Source organism: Diabrotica undecimpunctata, chromosome 8, assembly GCF_040954645.1.
Source record: "Diabrotica undecimpunctata isolate CICGRU chromosome 8, icDiaUnde3, whole genome shotgun sequence".
NCBI lineage: Eukaryota > Metazoa > Arthropoda > Insecta > Coleoptera > Chrysomelidae > Diabrotica > Diabrotica undecimpunctata.
Window position 1 is genome coordinate 125,123,884 of NC_092810.1, and position 24,055 is coordinate 125,147,938.

Here is a 24,055-nt window from a genome sequence, read left to right on the forward strand (position 1 = left end):
AAAACGCCGTTGTAAGTCGCCTAAGAACAATTAGTCATCTTAATGAAATCATTCCTGTTCCGAGACATAATCCTGTCTTTATGAGCTGTATGGTTTAAAAGTCTATCAGTAGGGTGCTAATCTGGCTGTACAGTTCTGTCGAGCTACTCGATCTGTCCAATAAAACTTTAGGCGGAGTTACCTGGGAGAATACCTTAGAATTACACTGTCCAGCTATGGAGACCTGCACAAAGAAGTGAGAGATCAAGTACAAAAAGCAAATAGACTGGCAGGATGCCTTAATAACACTATATGGCGAAACAGACACATTAACACTGAGATGAAGTCAAGAATTTATAAAGCCAGTGTAAGACCAATAATGTTATATGCCTCAGAAAGAAGACCCGGCATAGCCACAACGCAAAGGCTACTGGAAACGGCAGAGATGAGAGTACTGAAAAGAATTACAGGAAATACGCTGAGAGATCGAAAGAGAAGTGAAGACATTAGAAGAAAATGTAACGTGCAGTGTATAAATGAATTGACACAAAATATAAAAAAAAAAGAATGGAATAACCACATAAGCAGGATGGAGGAGACCCGTGGCGTTAAAATAGCAAGAGATAAGTCACCAATCGGTAAAAAAGTATCGGACGACCGCGCAAAAGATGTGACAACCTTCCACAGAGGTATTTCCTGCCAGTGAACAAGCAGAATTGTTTATAAAGAGGAAGAAGAAGAAGAAGAAAACAGAAAAAATGTGTATTTGACAAATAAACATTGCTTTTCGCTAAGATGTTTAAATGTTTAAATTGTGTAAAGTTTAATCTATCTTTTGGCAGTAATTAAACTAACGACGAAAATCTTCTTGAATATTGTGGATCATTTCTTGAGTTATATTACGAATTTACAATTTAATTCTATTTTTTAAATCTTGTAAATTTTATGATCGATCGATGTCATTTTTAGAGGAAAATGTAGCTATTCAATTTGATCTTATCGGTGTTCAAATTTAGACAATGTTTTTTTATTTTCTAAAAGAGGTTAGTCTTTGTATGTGGGTATATTTTATTTTATAAAAACCCTTAAAAGGGCAACATTAAAAGCACGAACGTTTTCGGAACAACTGTTCCATCATCAGGTTAAAATACCTAAAATAAGTATAAACCATTTAATTACAGCAAACGTGGTTTAAAATTTTGACAAAGGTTAAAAAAACAAAATGGTTATACTTACAGGTTACCATGCCTGAGCCACCAAAATATTTGGGTAAAAACCCTTTAAAATGTAATGTGTAATGTGTAACACTACTAACCTAACTAAGACTAACCTCTTTTGTTATACGTGGTATACAGCCAGCTGCAGGAATTATTTTCCTTGTGGATTTTTTTTATTTTCTGTCTCAGAGCACCACTTTTCAATTCATATCGTCTTCAGTATCTATCATCGATCTCTTTATCTGCTGAGTCATCTGTGTCATAATTTTGGGGTATCGGTTAAAATTTTTGAATTAGTCTTTTTACGTTTTGTAAACTTATATCATACTTATATCATAGTATAATCATCAACAATTTCATCCCGCCGAAGAAGCTATTGTTTGAGGCAGTTATATTTTTTTGCTGTTTTTTATCATGATGCATGTTATAATTCCTGAGAAATCTGGAACCATGTATCCATGAAACCAAGCCGATTAACCAATATACTGTACGATTTTTCACATGTTTATTGTTCTACGAAAACTACCGTAGGTTTAACCTCGTATATCTGGTTTCATAGATTGTTGTTCCAAATGTTAAAATAAGCGTATTTTGTAAATATCTCTGCAAATACACTTGCAAGTGCCAAGATCTAAATTTCAATTACATAATAATATCTTTGTTCCTTGTTACTTTGCTTTGAAATAATTAAATTTTTTTAAGGTTGAAGTCATTGGCTATACTCCTGTATTTTTAGGACTATGGACTTTTTTCTTTCTCATGACCGTCAAAACTAAAAAGTTGGAATATCTAGGTCATGTAATGAGAAATCAAGAACGTTACGGCCTTCTCCAGCTGATTCTCCAAGGGAAAGTAAATGGTAAGAGAGGACCGGGAAGAAGACGCATTTCCTGGCTTCAAAATTTGCGAAAGTGGTATAACACGACTACCACTGAACTGTTCCGCGCTGCAATAAGCAAAGTGAAGATAGCCGTGATGATCGCCAACGTCCGGAACGGATAGGCACTTTAAGAAGAAGATGGACTTTTTTGTCGGGCTAACCTTAGCCAAGATAATTAAGATTTAAAGAGCTAAGGACTCACTCACGTTGGCCCATCCCAGTCACTTTGCATCACGGAATAAATGCCAAAAGTCAATTTGCTTTCATTCAAACCTCTCTTTATTATTTTGTGTCTTATTTTCTCTAAACGTGTCCCACCCATGGGAGCATCTGACTTTTTATACCCTGTACATTATCATGCTCATCGTTTAAATAATTAATTTCGTTATTTCTTCGTATTTTCCATGTACCATCATGTTGTACTGGACTATATACCTGTCTCAGAATCTTTCTTTCAAATATCTTAAGTTGGTCTTCATCTTTTGGTGATTACGCACGTTTTATATCTTTGATTTACTACAGGCTCAATTAGTGTTGTGTAAATAATTGTGTTTTAGTTTTTCTATCTATTAATTCGGGTACCTTTAATATTTTATTTCCATAGTAGGCACGATTTCCACTTTAAATACAACGTACGTTCGAACGTTCTTAACTTACATGTTTATCTACGTTGCAATAAAATATCTTTTACATTGCGGTTTTTGAACACATTTTTTATCACCCAGGGCGTCCCATGTTTGTAAATCCCGTAGTTGTGTACTTGCTTCGGGAATCCGAAAATCAAAACAATTCAACACCTTCAACTTGTCTGTTCAAAGGTTAAACATAGATATGGTATATTTATGGAATGATTTTATTTGCTGTTTAAATTTTAATAAATGTGGAAAACGATATATTTTACATTTACAAACGAAATTATTGGATCTACATTTTATTATACTAAAAAAGAAAAGATCATTTTTATGAAAAGAATGACATATAGAGTAAAATCAAATTTCAAAATAACATGAGTTAATTGAGACTTTTGATACCGGGAAAGTATATATTTGAATATATGTGGTTCTCGGAAAATTATTTAAAAATGATGACAATATTTATTGGCGTAATATTTGTATTGTATTGTATATGTGTGCCATATTGGCTCACACCAGGAAGATAATCAAATACTTTCTTAGTTTAAAAAAAAGATATTTTAAGTTTAAAAATACAAAAACAATTTATTTTTTCAAAGAACATGTATGAATATTCGCAAAACACTTAACAACCGTATATGCGGTAGTAACGGCACATGCCGGACAAAAAGTGTACATTCTTTTGGCATTCTTATCTACGCGTGGCGAAAAAGGGGGAAGATATTTCAAGTGTCTCACTGTTACCCAGTTTCTCCTATTTGAATTTATTGGAAAACAATATTATAATATCATAATAACAAACAAACAATATCTGAGTTGATTTATACTAACAATACCAATACCAGTATTTAGCTGTAACATGATAGAGCTCTACCTCTGCATGTGCATCAGATTAGGCAATATCTAACTAACTATGGTAACTTAAATATAAGTTACCGTAGAGATAAGAAAAATTGTACAGTCAGGTATGTTGTGACATATGCTATTATCGAGAAATACAAAAGTAAAACTCTACAAAACAATAGTACGCCCAGTCCTAACATATGGTTCAGAGACCTGGACACAACAAAAAGTAATAAAAACATGTTGGATGTTCTATCTTCCATCCGAAAGACTTCGAAAGAAAAGTACTAAGGCGCATATATATAGAACGGCAGTGGCGGCTTTTGGGGGTAGGCAGGATAGGCCGATAGAAGAAATGGAACAAAATTTCAAAAAAAACGAAACTAGAGGAGCTTACGAATACCTAAAAAAGATAAAAAGTGGATATAAACCTCAAACAAGCCTATGCAAAGATGAAAGTGGGCAAATAATCAGTGACCAACAGAAAGTCACAGAAACCTGGAAGCATTATTTTCAGACCCTACTTGGAACACAAGTAGATATGGAAGATGAAATGGGTACGAACCATGTAGAAGAGAACGAAGTTGAAGTAGAAGCTCCAACCATAGAGGAAGTTCTCGAAGCTATTAAGGCCCAGAAAAACAATAAAGCCCCGGGAGTTGACGAGATTCCAGCAGAACTGTATAAGGTAGGTGGCAACCACCTATCAAGTCATATCCACGCGCTTATCAAAGAAATATGGCAAGAAGAGAAAATACCCGACGAATGGAAGAAAAGTATAGTATGCCCAATCTATAAAAAAGGAGACAAACTCCAGTGCAAAAACTACCGTGGAATTTCTCTACTATGTACAGCGTATAAAGTCCTCACGTATATTATAAACCAGCGACTCCAACCACTAGCAGAAAATATTATTGGAGAATATCAGACGGGCTTCAGACGGGGAAGATCGACAATGGATCAAATATTTACAGTCAAGCAGGTCTTGAGCAAATCGTGGGAACACGACATTGATGTTCACAACGTGTTTGTAGACTTCAAACAGGCATACGATTCAGTCAAAAGGGACAGACTATACTATATATTGGCAGAATTAGCAATACCACATAAGCTGATTAGACTCATTAAAGCCACAATGGATGAAACTCAGGCATGTGTACGAATACAAAACAACCGGACAGACTTTTTCAAAATCTCGCAGGGACTAAAGCAGGGAGATGGGCTGGCACCAACATTGTTTAACCTGGCACTGGAGTATGCGGTTAGGCAAATGCAAACTGGACGAGAAAACCTACTGACCAATAAAACGGTTCAACTGGCTGCCTACGCCGATGATATTAATATTATGAGTAGAACATCAACAGGAGCACAGGAAACATACGCAGAGTTAAAAACACAAACGAAAAGGCTAGGTCTGGAAATTAACACAGAAAAAACAAAAATAATGGTACAGACGAGAAGAAATATAATCCCACAAAACATTATGCATGAAGATGACATTGAAACGGTTGGAAAGTTTACATACCTGGGAGTAGAAATATATGCCGATGGAGCAGAGGATGGAGAAATACGAAAAAGGATAACGCAGGCAAACAAAGCTTATTTTGCCCTCTCCCATATATTTCGGTCTAAAAGTGTCCACCGAAATACAAAGATGAGAATCTATAAAACTTTAATTCGGCCAATAGCATGTTATGGCAGCGAAGCATGGGTCCTGAAAGAAACATCCAAAAACAAACTCGACACATTCGAAAGAAAAGTACTGAGGAGAATACTAGGACCTGTGAGGGAAAACGGAATCTTCAGAATTCGATATAACAACGAGCTCTATCAACTGTATAAGGAAACACCCCTGTCAGACTTCATTAGAATACAAAGATTGCAATGGTCCGGACATGTGATACGAATGGGAGAGGATAGGCTACCAAAACGAGCACTGAACGCCAGAATGCAGGGAAAGAGACCAGTTGGAAAGCCAAGAAAGCGCTGGGAAGACACAGTAAGCAGCGACGCACAAGCACTTTTAGGAGTCCGTGTATGGAGAAGAGCAGCCACAGACAGACAAGGGTGGAGGCAAAAAATAAAGGAGGCCAAGGCTCATTTTGGGCTGTAGTGCCGTAGAAGAAGAAGGATAGGCCGGGCCTACCCAATAATTTTAAGAGCTTTAAAATTGAAAAACATATATTCAAAAATTACATTAATGCATGTAAATAACTTTTAAATGTACTAAATCACTTAATACATTAGCGTCCGTTACAACAACTATGTTATTATATTACCACAGAAAGCATCGAATCGTATTCAGGCATTTTAAATATCATTAATGGGCCCGATCGGAACTGGCCGACCCAGCTCACATAAGATCCCCGTACAAAAAGCGTTTGAAGTTAAGCAGCTTGCCGGACAACGATTTATATTGTCGTGTTTATGCTTGCTGTTTAGGCACCTGACGATCGGGCCTACGCCGATCATCGTTGTAACGTAATTATCGAATTGTAATATAAATTTTCTTTTAAATTATAATAAAAACATATGTAACATAATCTATAATTGTAACATATTTTTAAACAAACAACACAATTGCAAACAAGTGCACGGTTGCCCAAATAAATTAAAAAAAAAATCGTAAAGTTCGAAAAAAAAAAGATTCACACTCTCACAAAAAAAAAATATGTATTACACACACTGGCCGCTACAGAATTTTTTTTTTTTTTTTGGGGAAGTCATGGATCTTGAGGGTGATTACTTTTCTCTGATGCAAGGTCACTTTTAGTCTTACCACCAATAGGATAAGTGGGTTTTCAAATATTTTTAGGGGGGGTCATGACCCCGTGACCCCTCCCTCTGGATCCGCCACTGATTACACATAGCTTTATGTAATTTGCTGGCTTGGCCTACCCAAAATTTAACCACACCAGCTGCCACTGTAGAGCGGTGGATGGCAATGGAGTGTGAAGAAGACGATTCAAACTTTATAGAATATACCAGGAACAAGATATCGTAAAACATATTAAGATAGGACGTCTGAGACGGATAGAGCATGTTATGCGGATGGAACAAAATGATTTAACTAGAAAAACACTCCTTGATAGACCCATAGGTTAGAGAAGAAGAGGAATACACAGAACAAGGTGGTTCTTTTATAACATCGATAAAGACATGGACGTGCTTGACGGAGGAATGCAGTGGATAGGGACGACTGGAGAAATTCTTGAGCAGCCTATTATCCATGCAGGGTTGTAAAGTCAGAATGATGATGATGATGAGGCATGTTGCAAAATTTATTGCATTGCAATTTGGATAAACCTTTTAAATAAATTAAATAAGTTTATTCAATCATATCCTTCTTAGTATATTATTTTGACATGAGCGGGTATAATATACATTTAGCTATCTATAACTCCGCAATTATGACATTTAGGTATAGTGATTATTTTTCTTCTATTGCCTATCCATTATCGAATCATGGCAATCATTCTGGCAATGATAATTTTATTTGTTGCTGCTCTGAATAGTCCCGTGGTGTATGTTGCAAACCGAGTTCTTATTTTCTTTATCCAGGATATTCGTCTTCTACCGACGTCTCGATATTGTTAGCCAGTTTTTGTAACGCCGGTCCAACTTCATCAAAGTTTGGGACTACTCGTCAAATATAGCTCGAGACTTTGCGATTTTGACATTTGCGTAGAAAACTAAGCAAGAACGCGTTCGGAAGAAAAGAGGTGCATAATACCCTCTAATAATCTTTCTTTACCTCGTGTGTACACTCTGTGCAACAAGTTTACAGAGTGTGAGCTTAATTTGTAAAGGAACTTCTTCATTTGTAGGGTTCTGTTACATAGAACTGAGTTCTGTGTCATAACGGCCTATCGTGATATTTTAATTCTGGTTATTTCACCATCAGAGTCACTAATCACATTCAATTAGCCAAAGGCTATCATCTAAAGCCTCCCTAAAGTTTTCTCGGAGTAAATATTGAAAAGACTGGGTGACAAAACGCAGCTTTTTAGTACTTCACGTTCAATGAGTAGTTTTTGGGTATATTCGTTTCAATTTTGCTCTCTCTCTCTCTCTCTCTCTCTTTAGTCCTGACCCCCTAGACAGAGTGTACTGGTCATCGTGATGTCGTGTACTGTCTGTCTCCAAAGATCTATGTCTGTGGTCACTTCTTTTAACCTATGCGTAGGTCTTTTGCATATTCCGGTAACTTGGTCGATCCATCTTGTTAGGGATCTTCCTCGTGATCTTCGGTCTTGTGCTCTCATAACATGTCCAAAGTATTTTAATTGTTGGAGATGGATTTTGCGGGAAGAGCCGTTTTCTGACCGTTAGCTTATTTAAAATTAAATTATTTGTCCTGTGGTCGGTCCACCTAATTCGTAACATTCTTCTCCAACAGAACATTTCAGTGGCATCTATCTTTTTTTTTCTGCTTGTCTTACGACCCAAGATTCACATCCGTATGTCAGTATTGAGAATATTAAGCTTTTCAATTTAGATAGAGACTATTTTTATTGTAGTACAGATATTTTAGGAGTGTTATATCATAGTGGTCCAGTCCTGCTACTTGTAGGCACTTAAAAATTGTATCGTGTTGTACTAGTTGAGTGCCTTTTGAAACTCTCTTGTATGCACCATAGTAAAACTTTGTGTAAGATTTGCAATGACCTGTTGACCATTTTACACTTTTCTGTTATGTGTAATTTTATTACTTCATTAGTTTTTAAAAATTAACTGGAACTAGCTCTAAAAACACTATAACACTCATGATTAACTGCATGATAGTATAATTACTTTTTAAAAATAAGTTGGCATACGCCATATAATAAATTTGTTTGTTAGGATACTGCTAAAAAATATGTTTTTGGACTTTCAATATAAGCCTGTCTATTTGATGATATAAAAATTACTTTTTTTATTTCAGATCAATTGGAATTTCATTCATAGGATGCTTTATAGACCACCTACCACCAGAGTCTGCACTGAAAAAAGCTCAAGATCTTATTGAAACCGGCATTAAAAGAGGATCTATAGACCCCGACTACAAATTACTAGGCCATTGTCAATGTTCAGGTGTAGAAAGTCCTGGAAGACGATTGTTCGAAGAAATACAAACTTGGAAAAACTGGGATAAGTCAGTTGAAGTGTCACCATCAAACTTTACCTTGGTAATTGACGAACCTCCGGATGATCCCGAAGCAAGCCAATAACTGTGATATTCCCCTTCTTCAAGTGCCGTCTCCATCAATGGAGGTTAGCGGTTATGGTGGCAAACGTTTGTCTATCTTCAGCTGTTCTTAAGAGTTCCTCAAATCCAAGTCCTGTCCAGTTTCTGATATTACGTAACCAGGACAATTTTTTTCTTCCAATTCCTCGCTTTCCTTCTATATTCCCCATATCGATTCAAAGAATTGTTTTTGTTAAATCTTTTACTGCGAAGATATTGTTTCCTGCGGTTTCTTTTTAAACCATTATCAAACATCAAATTAAAAATAAACTGCCGAGCAAAAAGTTTAGGTTAGGTTTTAAATTATACAGATAGACATTATTGAATCGCAATTCACTATTTTTCTCTCATTTCCATTTAAAACATTATCTAAAGATTCTTCTTTCCCAGCTTTTCTCTTTTCAGGGGTCGCTGTTCCTTACTCATCGTCGCCACTTATTCCTGCCATCGGGTCTTCTTTACCTAAAACTTTCTTTCTTTTCTGAAGTCCTTTGCCATACAGTCCTTCTATCGTCTTCTCGGTTTTCCTCTACCTCTCTTTCCATCAAGTTATAACAGCTCTATCCTTCGTCCCACATAGTTTTTATCTCTACGTCTGACATGACCAAATCATTGCAGTCTTCGTTCTTGAATCTTTTTTGAGATTGTAGTCACCCCGGCTCTTTCCCTAATCAAGTCCTGTTCTTTCTAGTCTTACCCAACATCCATCGTAACATTTTCATTTCTGCTACCCCCATCTTCGTTTCCTTGATCTTTTTTACAGGCCACACTTCACCGCCGTACAATAACGCAGGTCTCACCATACTCTTGGATATCTTCCTTCCCCGATTTTTCGATCACAAAGTAACCCGCTCATTCGCTTTCAGTTAAACCAACCAGCCTTTATCCTGTAGGCAAATTTCTCGATCTAGGGTCCTATTTTACTTTATGTAGAAGCCAACGTATTTAAATTCTCCTATTCGTCCTAGTTTTTCTCCAAGCAATTCTACATTCCCAACCATTTCTCTTCCTCCCAACCACAAATACTCCGTTTTTGACCTGCTAATCTGAAGTCCTCCCTCCTCAATAGTCCTTCTCCAACACTCCAACTTCTCCTCCAACATTTCTTTGTTCTCCTCTACTAACATGATATCATCAGTAAAGAGTATTGACACAAGTAGACCCCCCCCACCCTTACTTTCTCTGTCAGTACGTCACTCAATGTCAGTTTAATATATGCTCCCTCATACATATCCGTCACGAGCCTTACGTACTTCTCAGGAACCCATTTCTCTCTCATACATCTCCATACCTCTTGTCTATGAACTGTACCAATATGTCCATTCAAATCACCTGCAATAAAATTTATTCAAAGATTTTATGATGATCTCTAATATTTTCGTAGTCTACGAATATAAGAAAGATAGGCTTGTGGTATTCTGTGTACTTTTCTATTAGCGTTTTAATAACTTGAAGAGGTTCATTCTTCAACAATAAATTCACTACAATAGTTTGTATATGGAAGAGCAAATTAATAGGTTTGTAGTTCTTTAGTAACCATGGTTTCCCTTCCTGTACCTTCCTTCTTTTATTTTTTTAATGACTATCTCATCTTTTCCAGGTGATTTATTCTTTTTCACTCCCGACAGAGCTGTTTTTATTCCCCTGTTTTGATATTGGTGAGAGGACTAAGCAATTAGGAGTGAAGCAGAGTCGACAAAATGTTCACTCTCAATGTATCAAGAATTAATCGACTTTAATTGAGTTGATCAAATAGGTGAAACCAGTTGAAAATAACGAACTTAATAAAAACAATATATTACATATACACAAATATATATCTGTAGGTATATATACGCAAAACAAAAGAAAATTAAAACAGAATCTAATGCATAAAGGAACATAAAGAAACCACAGCTGGAAAACAGCGGACGAAACCTCAGTGCAAAGCCTACAGTTCGCTCTTATGCAGAACCCATATTGTGTATGGGTATTTATGTATGTGTGGACGTTATGTACTAAAAATGTCTCTTCATTATTATAACCATCTTGCAAAAACTATATTATACTAGTTTGATTGCTCACAGTACATACGTAGGTAGAAGTTTTGTAAAAATGATGAATAATTTTTTCCTTTTAAATTAGGAAGAAATATCCATATTATTTAGTTGACAATTCCATTCCAGATATAAGTATAGTGGTTATTAATAACTATTTATATTTCTCATAAAGGGTTGCACTGCTTTGACTAAAATATTCTTTATAAAGTTTATGTTGCGGTGTTCTTCCAAAAGTGGATTATAAAATTTTATACTTTTCATATAATCTTATGAAAGTACTTTTTAAACTTATGTTACATAAGGTAAATGAACTAGATATTCCTTAACTGTTCCCACATTTTCATACGGCATACAATACCTACTCCAAATTCAGCAGCTCCCTGATGATCAGTTCTGAATATTAATCAATAAATATTTTCATACCTAAATGATATAATTGACCAGTTTTCTTAGAACATCCTGTATGAATATACAATTAACATTGAACAGTATAGGTACTTCGTAGGAAAAGGAATGTAGTATAGATAGTTCAAACACTCCTGACCATGGAGCTGCGCGAAGGCGGAGTCAAATTCACGTAAAGGCAGAAAGGTTCTATTGTAAGTGGAATTATACAGTGCATAGTACAATGCGTTTCGCATGGAAGTGGGGACTAAACCAAATTTCTTCTACTGCGCCGTGGTCAGGAGTGCTTGCACTATCTCTAATACAAAAAATGTAATAAATCAAGATAAACGGAATACCATAGTTTTAAATTTTCAGTTTTTAAAATTCGAAATAATTTATTGGAATTTAAATTATTGGTTTGTGACTACCAAGTAGTTGTCAATTTTTTATTATAATTTACGTAGCGTCTGTAGCTTAGCGGTTAAGATACTAGCATATTAATCCAAAACGCACGAGTACGATCCTCGGTACAGACAACGAAATTTTTCATTTCTAAAAATTATATGAGTCGTCACCGTGCATCGAAGGGCACGTAAAGCCGTCGGTCCCGGCTACTTAAGTTGTCGTTAAGTCATGTTAGGGGCCCCAGCGCGACTGAAAACCGTAACACCAGACCTTACACGAACTTTAACTTTTACTGTAAATTACGCCATATTTTGTATTCTGTCGCTCATATTTTATAGTTTATAATAAGGTTTTTAAATGCATTTCTTACGATAATATGTTTTAGAATATTTTTATGATTTTAATAAACCATATATGATAGAAAACTTATTTACTTATTTATTATATTTTACCAAGAACTTAATCCTTTGGCACCGACTTTTGTTATTCCTAACATTTATATTCCTATCATTTATACTGAGAATGCTCCTGAAGAAGAAAAGAATGAATCATATGAGAAACTTAAAGAATTGTACGAAGAAATACCAAAGAACGACATAGTAATCCTGTTAGGAAACTTCAACGCAAAGATAGGGAAAAAAGACACGAATAGAGAAATCGCAGGAAAAGAAACGATCCATCAAAATACGAATAAAAATGGCAGGAGAATATGTAATCTAGCAGCAGCAACTAATACTTTTATTATTAGCACTTAATTCAAGCACAAAAAAGAGCACAAAGTAACGTGGCTAATACCTGGAACAACAGATGGAAACCAAATAGACCACATCCTAATCTCAAAAAAATGGAGAACAATTTTACAGAATGTAAGGTCTTACAAGGGAGCCAATGCTGATTCGGATAAAGTACTATGTATATATTGTCTTTTCACTTCTCACCAAAGTCAACGGTTCGTTTCTTGTTTTCCGGTATTCAGCGTAAGATTCTGGAGTTCTCGCTGCTCGATATTTAAGGTAAGCATGTTTCCTTTCTTTACATTTTTGTTTAACTTCTGGACAGAACCATGGGGTTTTCCTTTGTTCTATTGCTTTTGTTGTTACGAATTGTTCTCTTGCCAAGAGCTTCACACATCGCATTTTTAATATTTCTCTTGAGTTTTTCCCAACTCAGATCATTCCATCTTCCTGCATTATTGGCATTACTTGAATTATTTTTGTTAATAAAATTTTTTTCTCTAAAGATATCGTGGAAATACCTCATCTTAGCTGACTAGACGGTGTTGAAAAAGATTTGAGAAAGCTGGGACTGGGAAGGTTGCAACAGTAATAAAAAAGTATAAATCAGCTTAGACAAATATATTTGGCTGAAGCAGGCGCAGCGTGGGTTGTAACGCTATGGAATAAGTAAATAAATATCTTTAAAATATTTACATCTTTATTTATAAATTGTATGCTACTCTTTTATGACATAAAAATAAAAAGTTGCACATGTACCCAATAATTTTCTAATCTTTAATAATAATTACAGTATTATAATTTGATCAAGCCGAATAATTTTTGGGGACAAGCAGGCATTTGACAACTTTTCTCTTCCATTTCTGTTTCAGCTTCACGACAATTTTCACGACAATGCCTCCATCGAATGTTTCTGCCTTTTCCACAACTGACGCTACAAGGCGACCACTGAGTCCACTGGTCCCATCGAGGTTCCGTACTCTTCGTTGTAGCAACTATTTGAGTAGATTTGGTTTTAGTGTCTGAAATATATATATATATATATATATATATATATATATAAAGTAGTTAGGTATTATTGACTGACACGTTATATATATATATATATATATATATATATATATATATATATATATATATATGTACATATATATATATATGTACATATATATATATATATATATATATATATATATATATATATATATATATATATATATATAAGATAAATCCGGGTAACATTGACACATCTTCACAAAATATTTTCGAGTAAATCCGGAGTAAATTTTTATTGTAAGTTTCAAAATTTTGATACATTTTTTTATTTTTGTAAATGTGTCAGATGTCAATGTTACCCACACTCTAAGAAAACATTGACACCCCATATTAACTACGTTATAAGCATCGAGTTAGAATCTATGGAGAAGATATGAGCATATTAACGTGTGTATTAAAAACGGCGTCAGTAGGTGTGGCTAACGATCATACCAATATGGCGGTGGGATCAGGGCCTGACTCAATAATATTAAAACTACTATACAAATATGACTAGTTATTCAGAAGATTTAATCATAATCTAAAAAAGTGCAATACATTTTTAATAAACTATGATTTATTTATCCCGCGGTAAACACTAAAAACACAACATATTATACATAAAGATAAATTAATACAGTCAAATAACAAGTTGTATCTAAAAGAGATAATAATATATATCATATTTTAAAGGGTAAAATGAATATACGGTATGAAATAAAAGAAATACGTTCGTTTTACAACTTATATATTTGATAATTACAAATTAACTGACACTTAAAAATTTAGTTCAATTAACAAAGTTAGAAAAATTATTATCAAAAAAACAAAATTGAATATCTGCCAAATATCAAAATAGAAATACTGTGTAGAAATAAAAATAATTATCTTGCAGTAGTTAATAAGAAATTTTAAGATATTTAGGATGAAGATAATTGAGTATTCTCAAGAATAGCACGATCTACCTTACTTATAAGATTTTTTATGAATACTATTAATTTATTTTCTGAAGTACCGGCCATTACTTTGTTTACATATTTGTATATTAACCTGTGGAACGTTATTCCTGAAGAATTTTTATTAACATTGCTTCTGCTACTGCAACTACGTTGAGAACAAGAAATCATTATTATGCACTATCACAATATAATATTACAGTTTTTATAAAAACATTTTTATGTATTATAAAACTAAAAATATTCGAAAAACAACAAACGTAAACAATCATACACGATCTGTCAAAACGATCATAACAATATGGGCGACGTGAGGTCGTTTTTAGTAACGTGATGTCCTCTACATAGATTTTAACTCGATGGTTATAAGCCAATATTTACTAATGGACGAGTAACATTGACATACGATAAGTTAATTATACACTATTTTTGATAAAAAATTTATTCAAAAGCGTAAAAATTTGAAAATAACAAGAATCAAAGTCAACAAATAGTGATCGCTTCTATTAGCGCAAAATCTATATTAAATACGTGCATCCCACGCCGAGTTGTAAGATTTGGCAGGAGCCCTACTATATCTTTTAGCAAAACTGTGGCTTCGTCAGCAACGGTACGAAATACAAAACATTTTTCTTTCTTGCTCAGGAAAGTCACTGCTACTTCAATACCTTCGAAAATGATTTCTGTTATCTTTCCAATGCAATTATGGACTTAATTCCTACGCTTATCAACTGTAAATTTTACCTAAACTCAAGAGTTAATCCCAATTTTGGTAGAATGGTGTTCTTTCGTTTTTGCCGCTGTATTGGGAATATTATCTTTATCTTCCAATAGAGGCGCATCTAAGTCTGATTCTCATCTAAAACTTGATTCGATTGTTTTCTTTTTCGCCTTTATCGGCTTTTTATTGGTTTTTTTAACTTCTTGCAGTGCTTTCTGAACGAATTCTTTGAAAAAACCTCTGCACTAGTAAGACATTCAGCAAATTTTCTTCGGACTCTATTCCGTTTCAATGTTTCTGGTCTTTTTATTTGCCTCTTTAGTGCTGGTAATAATGAGAGTTCTACGGTTTTTCGGTGTCACATCTTTCTGTATGGTGGCTAGACGTACTGGTAAAATTTACATCATCTAAATGAAAGTTGCGATTAACCTGAAGTTCTAACTTTTCTGGAAAAATTGGAGTAGCTTCTTCTTGTTGTAGATCTGAAGTAGACATGTGTGACACTTCACATTTTTGTAATATCTTATCCTCATTTAAAGGATAAATTCTTGACCCTACAAATCCGCCAATTACATTTGCTCTAGAGAAGCATCTTTTCTCGACCAATGTTTTAAGCAATGAAGAAAAAGTAATTTTGTCTACATTTATGCATCCCATAGCACGATAATAACCTTTTATCACATTGCGCCATGATTGCTTTACGCTTTTAAAAACTCCCACATCTAAGGGTTGCAAAGCATGAGATGTGTAGGCCGGCAAACACAAAAGTTCAATATTATTGGCACAGATTATTTCGATCAATGGCACAGTCAAATATATATATATATATATATATATATATATATATATATATATATATATATATATATATACGCTGTTGAATAACTTTGAGTAGTATTTTTAAGTGTAGCTCATGAAGCTAATTAATCGGTATTCATCGCAAGATTTAGGATTATTTTTCTTGGGTAAGGATAAAAAGATAGATTTTAACCATTTCCATTCATCAGGAATTTGACCGTCGTGGTATATTTCATTAAATAATTTAGTTTGACACTCTATATTTTTGGCATTCAGGATTTTTAATATTTCTACTGGAATTTCATCAGGACCTACTTAGCGCTTTACCACTTTTTGAGTTTTTAATTGCCTGTTTCACCTTTGATACTAGAATTTGTATATTTTCATTAGTTGACAATGTTTCATTTATTTCTTCCCTATTATCTGTAAATAAGTCCTTGATGTATTTCTCCCAAATTTGTTGTTTTTGTTTTTCTGATAATTGGAGATCTCCATTGGAGTTTCTTATAACATGTGGTATTCTCTTCCGTGTATTACCCGTAATTTTTTTCAGTTTTCTTATATAGGTTATGTGTCGTGTTTCATATTAGATTTTTCTATTTCTTTGTAATTTTCATCCATCCAGCGTTCTTTAGCTTCCTTGGCCTGCGTTTCTACTAGTTTCTTCATGTGCTTGTATTTTTCTTTATTTGTATTTCTGTATTTTCGTTTTTCTTCTATGAGCTTTACAATATCTGATGTTATCCAGTCTTTTTGGTATTTGGTTCATTCCTACCTACAAACGTTTTGCCAGCGTTAAGTACTGCCGCCTTCATTTTTTTCCAGGCACTGTTAATATCTAATTATATGTTAATTTGTTAATATCTAATAATAAAGACATTACTACTATAATAAATCGAAATCGTTTACAATGTCCAGGACGTGTTGAGTTCGGGCCCAAAAATGGAACTTGATAAAAATAATTTAAACAACGCAACCGGTGGGAATGACAAAGAAAACAAGATAGACCAAAGTATACAGACGGAGTAACGCAGGATGCTAAGAAAATCGGTAATCCCAAGCAATGAACAGAGTAGAATAGCACAGAAAGCTTGATAAGGTCGAAGCCCTTTAAAAGCTGTAACACCATAATGATGATAATAATGATTTATACTCCATTCCACGAATATACGACTGTTTTAAATTCGGCTTAAGGTATCGACTTAAATGGTCCAATGTGCTGAATTGTACAATAGTAAATTCTCCCCATTTTTAAAATACTGTTGTGGCAGATATAAACCTTAGATTTAAATATGAAGTCATGATATAAATATAGAGTTGATAGTTTATAGAACAGTTGTAATTCAGATTTTAAATTATAAAATTACTATTATTGAGTTTAGTATTGTAAACAAGTTAGTTTTTGAATTAAATTATTTAAACGAAGTGTAACAATACTTAAGTGATTAAATAATGTACTTTATTTAGTCGAATATTCAATTAGTATTAAAAAAAAAAAACAAAAAAACTTACTTATTTTCTTATTCTCCCAATCTCCTAAAACTATCATCAACCATCAGATTCACAGCCATAATCACTGTCGTCGCTATCCTCATTCGGATGGTAAATTATAACAGGATTAACTGTTTCGATGCGACCTTCACGGATCCACCATTCTTCAATTAAGTCTTCACATTTTTGTACACTTTTTCCCCAAATTTCAGGAGTGGCAATATCCAATGCTTGTTGCCATGTTTCCAAGACTGCCTCGTCACTGTAACCCTTGTATCCAATATGGTTATCATAATATGTTTTGCATATCCCCCAAATATATTCAATTAGATTGAATTGGCAATGATAGGGCGGTAGTCTTAACACACGATGTCCAAAGCTATGTATATTTTCGTCTACTATATATATATATATATATTTACTTCCTTACGTTGTCAGCAAATACCAGTGTCCAGGTGTTTGTTGGTTGCTTATTTAAAATTTCCGAATGGTACGCAGCATTATCCAGTACCTACTATAACGGATGGTTCATGTAAACTTGGCAACAGTTTTTCTTTCAACCATTTCACAAACATCTCCGTATTCATATTGTCATGATAATCGGCTGATTTTGATTTTGATAAAAACACAAGATCTGCTCTCTCAATAAAACCATGTTTTCCACCTGCATGCACTATAATATATCTTTGTCCCTCGTTATAGATGTGTTTTATGGATTTTATGCTCTCGTCCTGCCAAATTAGTTTGATACCGCCTTTAGCAAAAATCCATGTTTCGTCTAAATAAATGAAGGAAGAACATTCTTTTTTAAATTTGTTATAATTTCTTAAAAATTCTTTTCTTTTGTGAACGACACTAGCTCTTTCACACAAAGCCTTTCTATTGTCTTCCTTTTTGAACTTAAAGCCAATCTGTCTTAAAACTTTCCAGAGACTTGTTCTGGAAATTTCAAATATATTTCTGTCTTTTAATTTTTGTAGCACTGAATCTAAAGAAACATGTTCTTTCTTTTCGCGCATTTTATATATTGTCTCACGGATTTCAAATTTGCAACCTTCGGGAAGATCTATAGTCTTTGGTTGTCGGCGAGATTTATATTGTGCGACATTTTGTTCACTTTGTCCACTTTTTTTTGCATTTTGCAAAACCGACTTTAGTTTTGTTTCACTAATACAGAGTGCATCACACACACGTTTATGTACGGACTGAACAGGTCGCAAAGGGCCTCCGTTTGTTTTCTCAGCAGTAAAATAAGAAAGTACATTCAATATAAAGTTGTCTACATCTAAAACACGTCTCGGCATTTTTGGCTTCAATAAACAAATACACTACACTAAACTCTCTCTTAAGGGACACCTCTCTTCACCGGAAATCTCTATACGGACGGTTTTTAAAACTAAAATCAGTCGGCGATATATGAGACTGTATGTAAATTTTCGTTACTTTTTAATATCTGTAACGACTCGGTACTTTAACTATCAATAGCCGGTATGTTATACCCGTTACTTTTGGAACTTTTAAGGGTACATCCACTCAAAGCAAACAAATATTTAAAACTAACAAAGTGAAATATTATATAGATTCTTTTTCTGGTTTCTGAACCATCGTTCTGCCAATTTCTTTTCATTTATATTAAAAATAGTACATTTATTTTTATTACAGTTGTAGTACCTAATAAAGTAATAAAATAGTGTAATATCAAAGAAACCCCGCACGCCTCTTTGGTGTATACATTTCACCGAAATCCAACCCAAATGTCTGATGAACACATTTGCGTAAAAATGAGCGTTTGGGTAAAATTTTTTGTTATTTTCGGATTAAATTTCACAATAAATTTTGCGTCTATCTGAACATCTATTAACTGAAATAATTTTAGTTCAGATGTCATACTTTTTATTGGAATAATAATTCCATATTGGAGACCAATTTACTTTCATACTTCTACTTGCACAGTAAAATATTCGTTGTCGCAATAATCCCAAACAGTCGTATATTCGTGGAAAAACCTATACTCTTCTGATATTCAGCTATCATATGACATGTTCGACAGCCAGATTGAAGACTGCCGAACCGAGTCAATCGCTTTTTGTCTAGGAGACGTTGAACTTCTGCAGATGTTATATATCTGTAAATGACAAATTGATCACTAAATTTTCTGAACAATCACATTCCGATTCTTAATTTCTAATATACGCTTTCTGTGAGCAATGCTTTATCTCGTTGTTTCTATAAATTGTTTTTTGGTATAGTTATTCAAAGTACGGATGCCTTGACTCAGCTTTGATAGTTGCATGGATCTCGACAATTCCCTAACTCATGTTTGCGGCCTTTTTTAATAAAAACAATATTTACAATTTTTATTGATTTGTTTCCTCATCGTTCCGTTTCATCATTGATCATTCTATTTCTAGTTTTTACCGTAGTATTTTAGCAGCAATTTATTTACCAACAATGTTGCCCTTTAGCAGGAAATAATTCACACCATAACAATTATTGGCATGTATATACAAATTAAATTTATGTCTACAAATATGTATTAAATAAATAAAGAGATTTGTGTGACAATATATAAACAGATAGTACCTTTTTTATCTTCCCTCTTTTGAGACTTTTTAATATCCTGTGTCTGTAACCAATTACGTTGCGATGTAGATGCAGTGATCACGTCTCTTTTAAATATTAACTTTTTTGGTAAGTCAATATATTTCTCTTCATCTGAAACGTATTTAAAATAATAAGGTGATAGTACTTAACAACACAGCGCACTCAAACCTTCTAGAAAATAACCAACATGTATGTGTAGAAGTAACAAAATTATGTAGAAACTTGAGACCATCAAAATATGGTAGTCTGATAATATTATAAAAGTCGAATTGGGCTTATTTTCGTTCTGTTTTAGTATATTATTTACATCAATGTCAACACGTCAGATTACTATGACGTTCCGTTGTCATTTTAAGTTGAAGTAAAGATCGGTTCCATTTTAAACAAACCTAATATTTTATACTGTTCCTACTTTTACTTTTTACTTTAAATTTTCAAAATATTTCTGATTACTTTACAGAATAATTTAACTATTTGAAAATGCTAAAGAAAAATTAAAGCTCGACTTTTTTATATGAACCTATCATCAATATTAATGCCTTCTCATAATCTATCAAATATGAGACTTTTTTGGATCAATATTTGCATTGAAAATACAGCATATCTGGTGCTCATACTATTTCTAAAATCGCTTTCTTTCACTTATGTTTTCATCTATCTTTCTCCATAGTTTAGAGTGTAGGAATCTTCTATAAGATTGATATTTTCTTCGTCCAGTAGTTTTAGGACTTCATTACCCAAGAGAAGACAAGTCCCAGTCCCGTAATCGATCAAATCTCAATTTATACTTGGAAAGAGACTCCAGACTTGGAAAACTTCTGGAGAGAAATCAAACCGATTATACCGATCTTAACTAATACTCGATGGAGACCATCAGTCCAAACGGATAGATCATGCCCGTGGCCAATATGTAGGTCAAATGATACTCTCCTAATAGCTAAAATAAAACTCAAACTAAAAGCATACAGTAAACGCGCAGAGACAATGAAGTTAAAATAAATAAGGAAGACTTCCTCCGAAAGATAGAAAAAACTAAGCTCTCTATTCTTACATCCTACATGCTTACGACAACCTCAATAAACCCTTTAAAGACAAAAAAAGTCTATAAAGTGGAAACAGTGGATAACGGACATTTCAAATAATTGAAAATGGAAGAAATCTTTGTCAGACTGGTGTCCACATAGAAAGCGAAAAAACTAATATGATAAATCTCAACAAAGAAATAAAACGGAGATGTAACAAAACTATCATATTACCACAATATATGCAATACAATTGAAAGGGGTGATGGATTCGACCGTTACTTGATGGAAATTCATTTTATATAACAATAAAACACAGAAAACTTTTGTTTTCAACACTTCCACAAAATTTATTATAATATATTATCACTACAGCTATTTCGGCAGAGTGAAAGTACGAAAGAGATCTATTTTTGGTACGTGTTTACACTTTATAGTCTTTTAACTGAATAGGTTAAAGAGGAGAGAACTGTTTGTCTCAAGTTGGTCATTTAGAATTATGTCTGTATTTTTTAATTTGTTAATTTCCATAGATTATAATAACGATAGATTCGTCATTAAAAGAATAATTATGGTCTAAAAGGTGAAGTGCGTATGTAGAATCTGTTTTTCTATTATTGAAAGCCCTTTGATGTTCTGCTATTCGATTATTAAAATTTCTACTAGTTTGACCGATGTAAGTTTTTGGGCAGTCGCCACATTTTAGTTTGTATACACCACGGTGTAAGTGCTTTTTATTTTGGCTATTGCTGTTTTTAATATATTTGCCTAAGTTGTTGTTCAATGAACAAAAACAGCCAAACGCATAAAAAACAATGGAATAACACAAGCTTTTAGAACAAACAACAGACAGTTAAGCTTTAATGGTCTAAGTACTAAACAGTCACATCAGCGTTTTTAGGTCGCCAAACAGAATTTTAAAAATTATTTTCTTGCTGACGACAAATTGATAGCAAGTTACGAGTGGGTTAGGGATCTATTTAGAACTACTCCCCAAGGTCTTAACGAGAGTATTTGTTCATAATTAATCTTTTATTAAAAAAATTCTTGTTCATCTTAGGCGATTCTACGTTCAACATAGTCTTCTTTTAGCTCGATGCAGTTACCCAGCGATGCTCCAATTTCTTTAACCATTCTGAAAAATACGTTTTTTCGAGGTCTGCAAAGTAGGCTCCTCATTCGACTTAAATTTCTACTGGCAAGTGCTTTTTTCAAGTTTGGAAAAAAAGAAGTCGCACGGGGCCAAATCTGAAGAATACGGTAGATAAGGCAACAGTTCGTGGCCCCATTCCACTAATTTCGCCATGGTGACGGCGGAGGAATAAACAGGTACGTTGTCATAGTAGAAGAGCACTTTTTTCTTCTCCAGATGGAGTCGTTTTTTCTGTTTTTCTGCATTTCAGCATCGAATCACCTTTCCTGCCACTAGAACAGTCTTGGTCTTCTTCGGAGCACGTTCACCGGATGCCGTCCACTGTTTCGACTTTTCTTTGGTCTTTGGTGTGTACCAGTGGATCATGTTTCGTCGATGGTTACGAAACAACGCAGGAACTCCTTCGGATTACGCTTAAATAGCGTCAAACACTGCTCTGAATTGGTTTCACGGTTGCGCTTGTTGTCAGGAAAATTTCATGCAGAATATGGCATACTCGATCTTTTGAGACGCCTACTGTCTGAGCTATATCGCGCATCTTCAGTCGCGGTTTGCCAATACGAGATCGTGGATTTGTGTCACGTTATCCTCCGTGGTAACCATTTTCGGGGCACCGAGACGTGGCTCGTTAAAAACAGACGTGCGACCACGTTAAAACTCGTTAAACCAATTTTTGAAGGATGGCATCAAAAGAAAAGAGTCACCGTACACAACAATTAAGCGCTCTTTGATTTCGCTGCGTGATTTCCCTTTCACAAACAAGAATCGAATCACCAACCGATATTGTTCTTTTTCCATTTTTCAAAAATCCGCGGACACACCCGCTTTCACACGCAGTCAAAACAAAACTACGAGTCCGATTCTGCTGAAATTTCGACATTAGCTGTCTACGAGAATGTATGTCTGATATGTGTTTTGGATGTATCCGATCTCGTTTCTGGCGTGTGTCATCATTCGCCTTTCAGTCGCTTTGTAAATGCTTGTCTTAGTTTCCATTCTAATGTGTTTGTTCCTCTACATTGTATTGTTTAGACATACTGCTCCTCTATTGCCTTTCTGTATTTGTTTTTATCTCTGCTTCTGCTTAAATAATTGATTTCGATTCCGTTCTAACAAGCCTATGTGTCTCATTGCAAATTTTCTTATCGTTTTCATATGAATGTAATAACTTATTATTCATGTATTCCGTATATGCTTTTTTCTTTTCTTTGCATGTTCTTTTACTTCCATATAGAACCATGGCGTTTTGTTTTGGATTTCTATCTACTGTCTTTTCGCCGTGAGATTCCTTTTCAGCATTTAGAATATTCGTTTTTATTTTTAACTAGGTCTCCTCTACTGCACAACCTTCCTTGATTCGATTGTTGCTTATTGCTTCTGTTAGTGTCCTTGCGTATAAGTACTTTATTGAGTCGTCTTGTAGGTTTTCAACTGTTATTTTTGTTATGTATTCTGATTGTGGGTTCTTGTTGAATATTTACTTAATCCTTAACACGTTAACGTTTTAACGCCCACACGTCTAAGATTTTGGAGGGTGTATTTCTCCATTGGTTAGTATATAGTCAATCATGGATCTATGTCCTCTTGTAATTATATTATAAAATTTATTACTAAAAAACTTTCAGTTTATGTAACAATTTTTTTATTTATACAAAGTTTGGAGACAAATGGAGCAACTACATAGGTCAAAATAGATAAGATACCTAAATAGATCATTCTAAAATTATTTACGAGTATTATACAAACTGTACGATTTATTGCTAATTATACATCGATAGTTTAAGAATTCAGGTACCTATACAATTATAAAAATAGTAGAGACAGTATCTCATAAGCTCTTAAAATGCGTAGCTTTTTATTTCTTGTTACAGAAAAAAGGAAATACTTCAAATTTAGTTTTTTTTTAGGTTATAAAATGGTACAAATTAAACA

At 34.0% G+C, this 24,055-nt stretch overlaps 2 protein-coding genes across 2 annotated transcripts in view; one reads left to right on the forward strand and one right to left on the reverse strand.

Moving 5' to 3' along the window:
• The window catches only part of LOC140447950 (peptidoglycan recognition protein-like), a 48,569-nt gene extending 37,231 nt beyond the window's left edge, over positions 1 to 11,338 (forward strand). Inside the window, exon 4 of the mRNA XM_072540916.1 lies at positions 8,476 to 11,338. Coding sequence (XP_072397017.1) covers positions 8,476 to 8,761 — 286 coding nt within the window. The 3' untranslated portion in view covers positions 8,762 to 11,338. The remainder of the gene's footprint in view (positions 1 to 8,475) is intronic.
• Positions 11,339 to 13,034: 1,696 nt separating this feature from the next.
• Positions 13,035 to 20,261, reverse strand: LOC140447952 (uncharacterized). The gene is made up of 3 exons (XM_072540919.1): positions 20,117 to 20,261; positions 19,928 to 20,059; positions 13,035 to 13,365 (listed from the first exon to the last, which is right to left on the reverse strand). The coding sequence occupies exons 1-3, from the start codon at positions 20,178 to 20,180 to the stop codon at positions 13,139 to 13,141; spliced, it is 423 nt and encodes a 140-aa protein (XP_072397020.1). The 5' UTR covers positions 20,181 to 20,261; the 3' UTR covers positions 13,035 to 13,138.
• Positions 20,262 to 24,055: the final 3,794 nt, after the last annotated feature.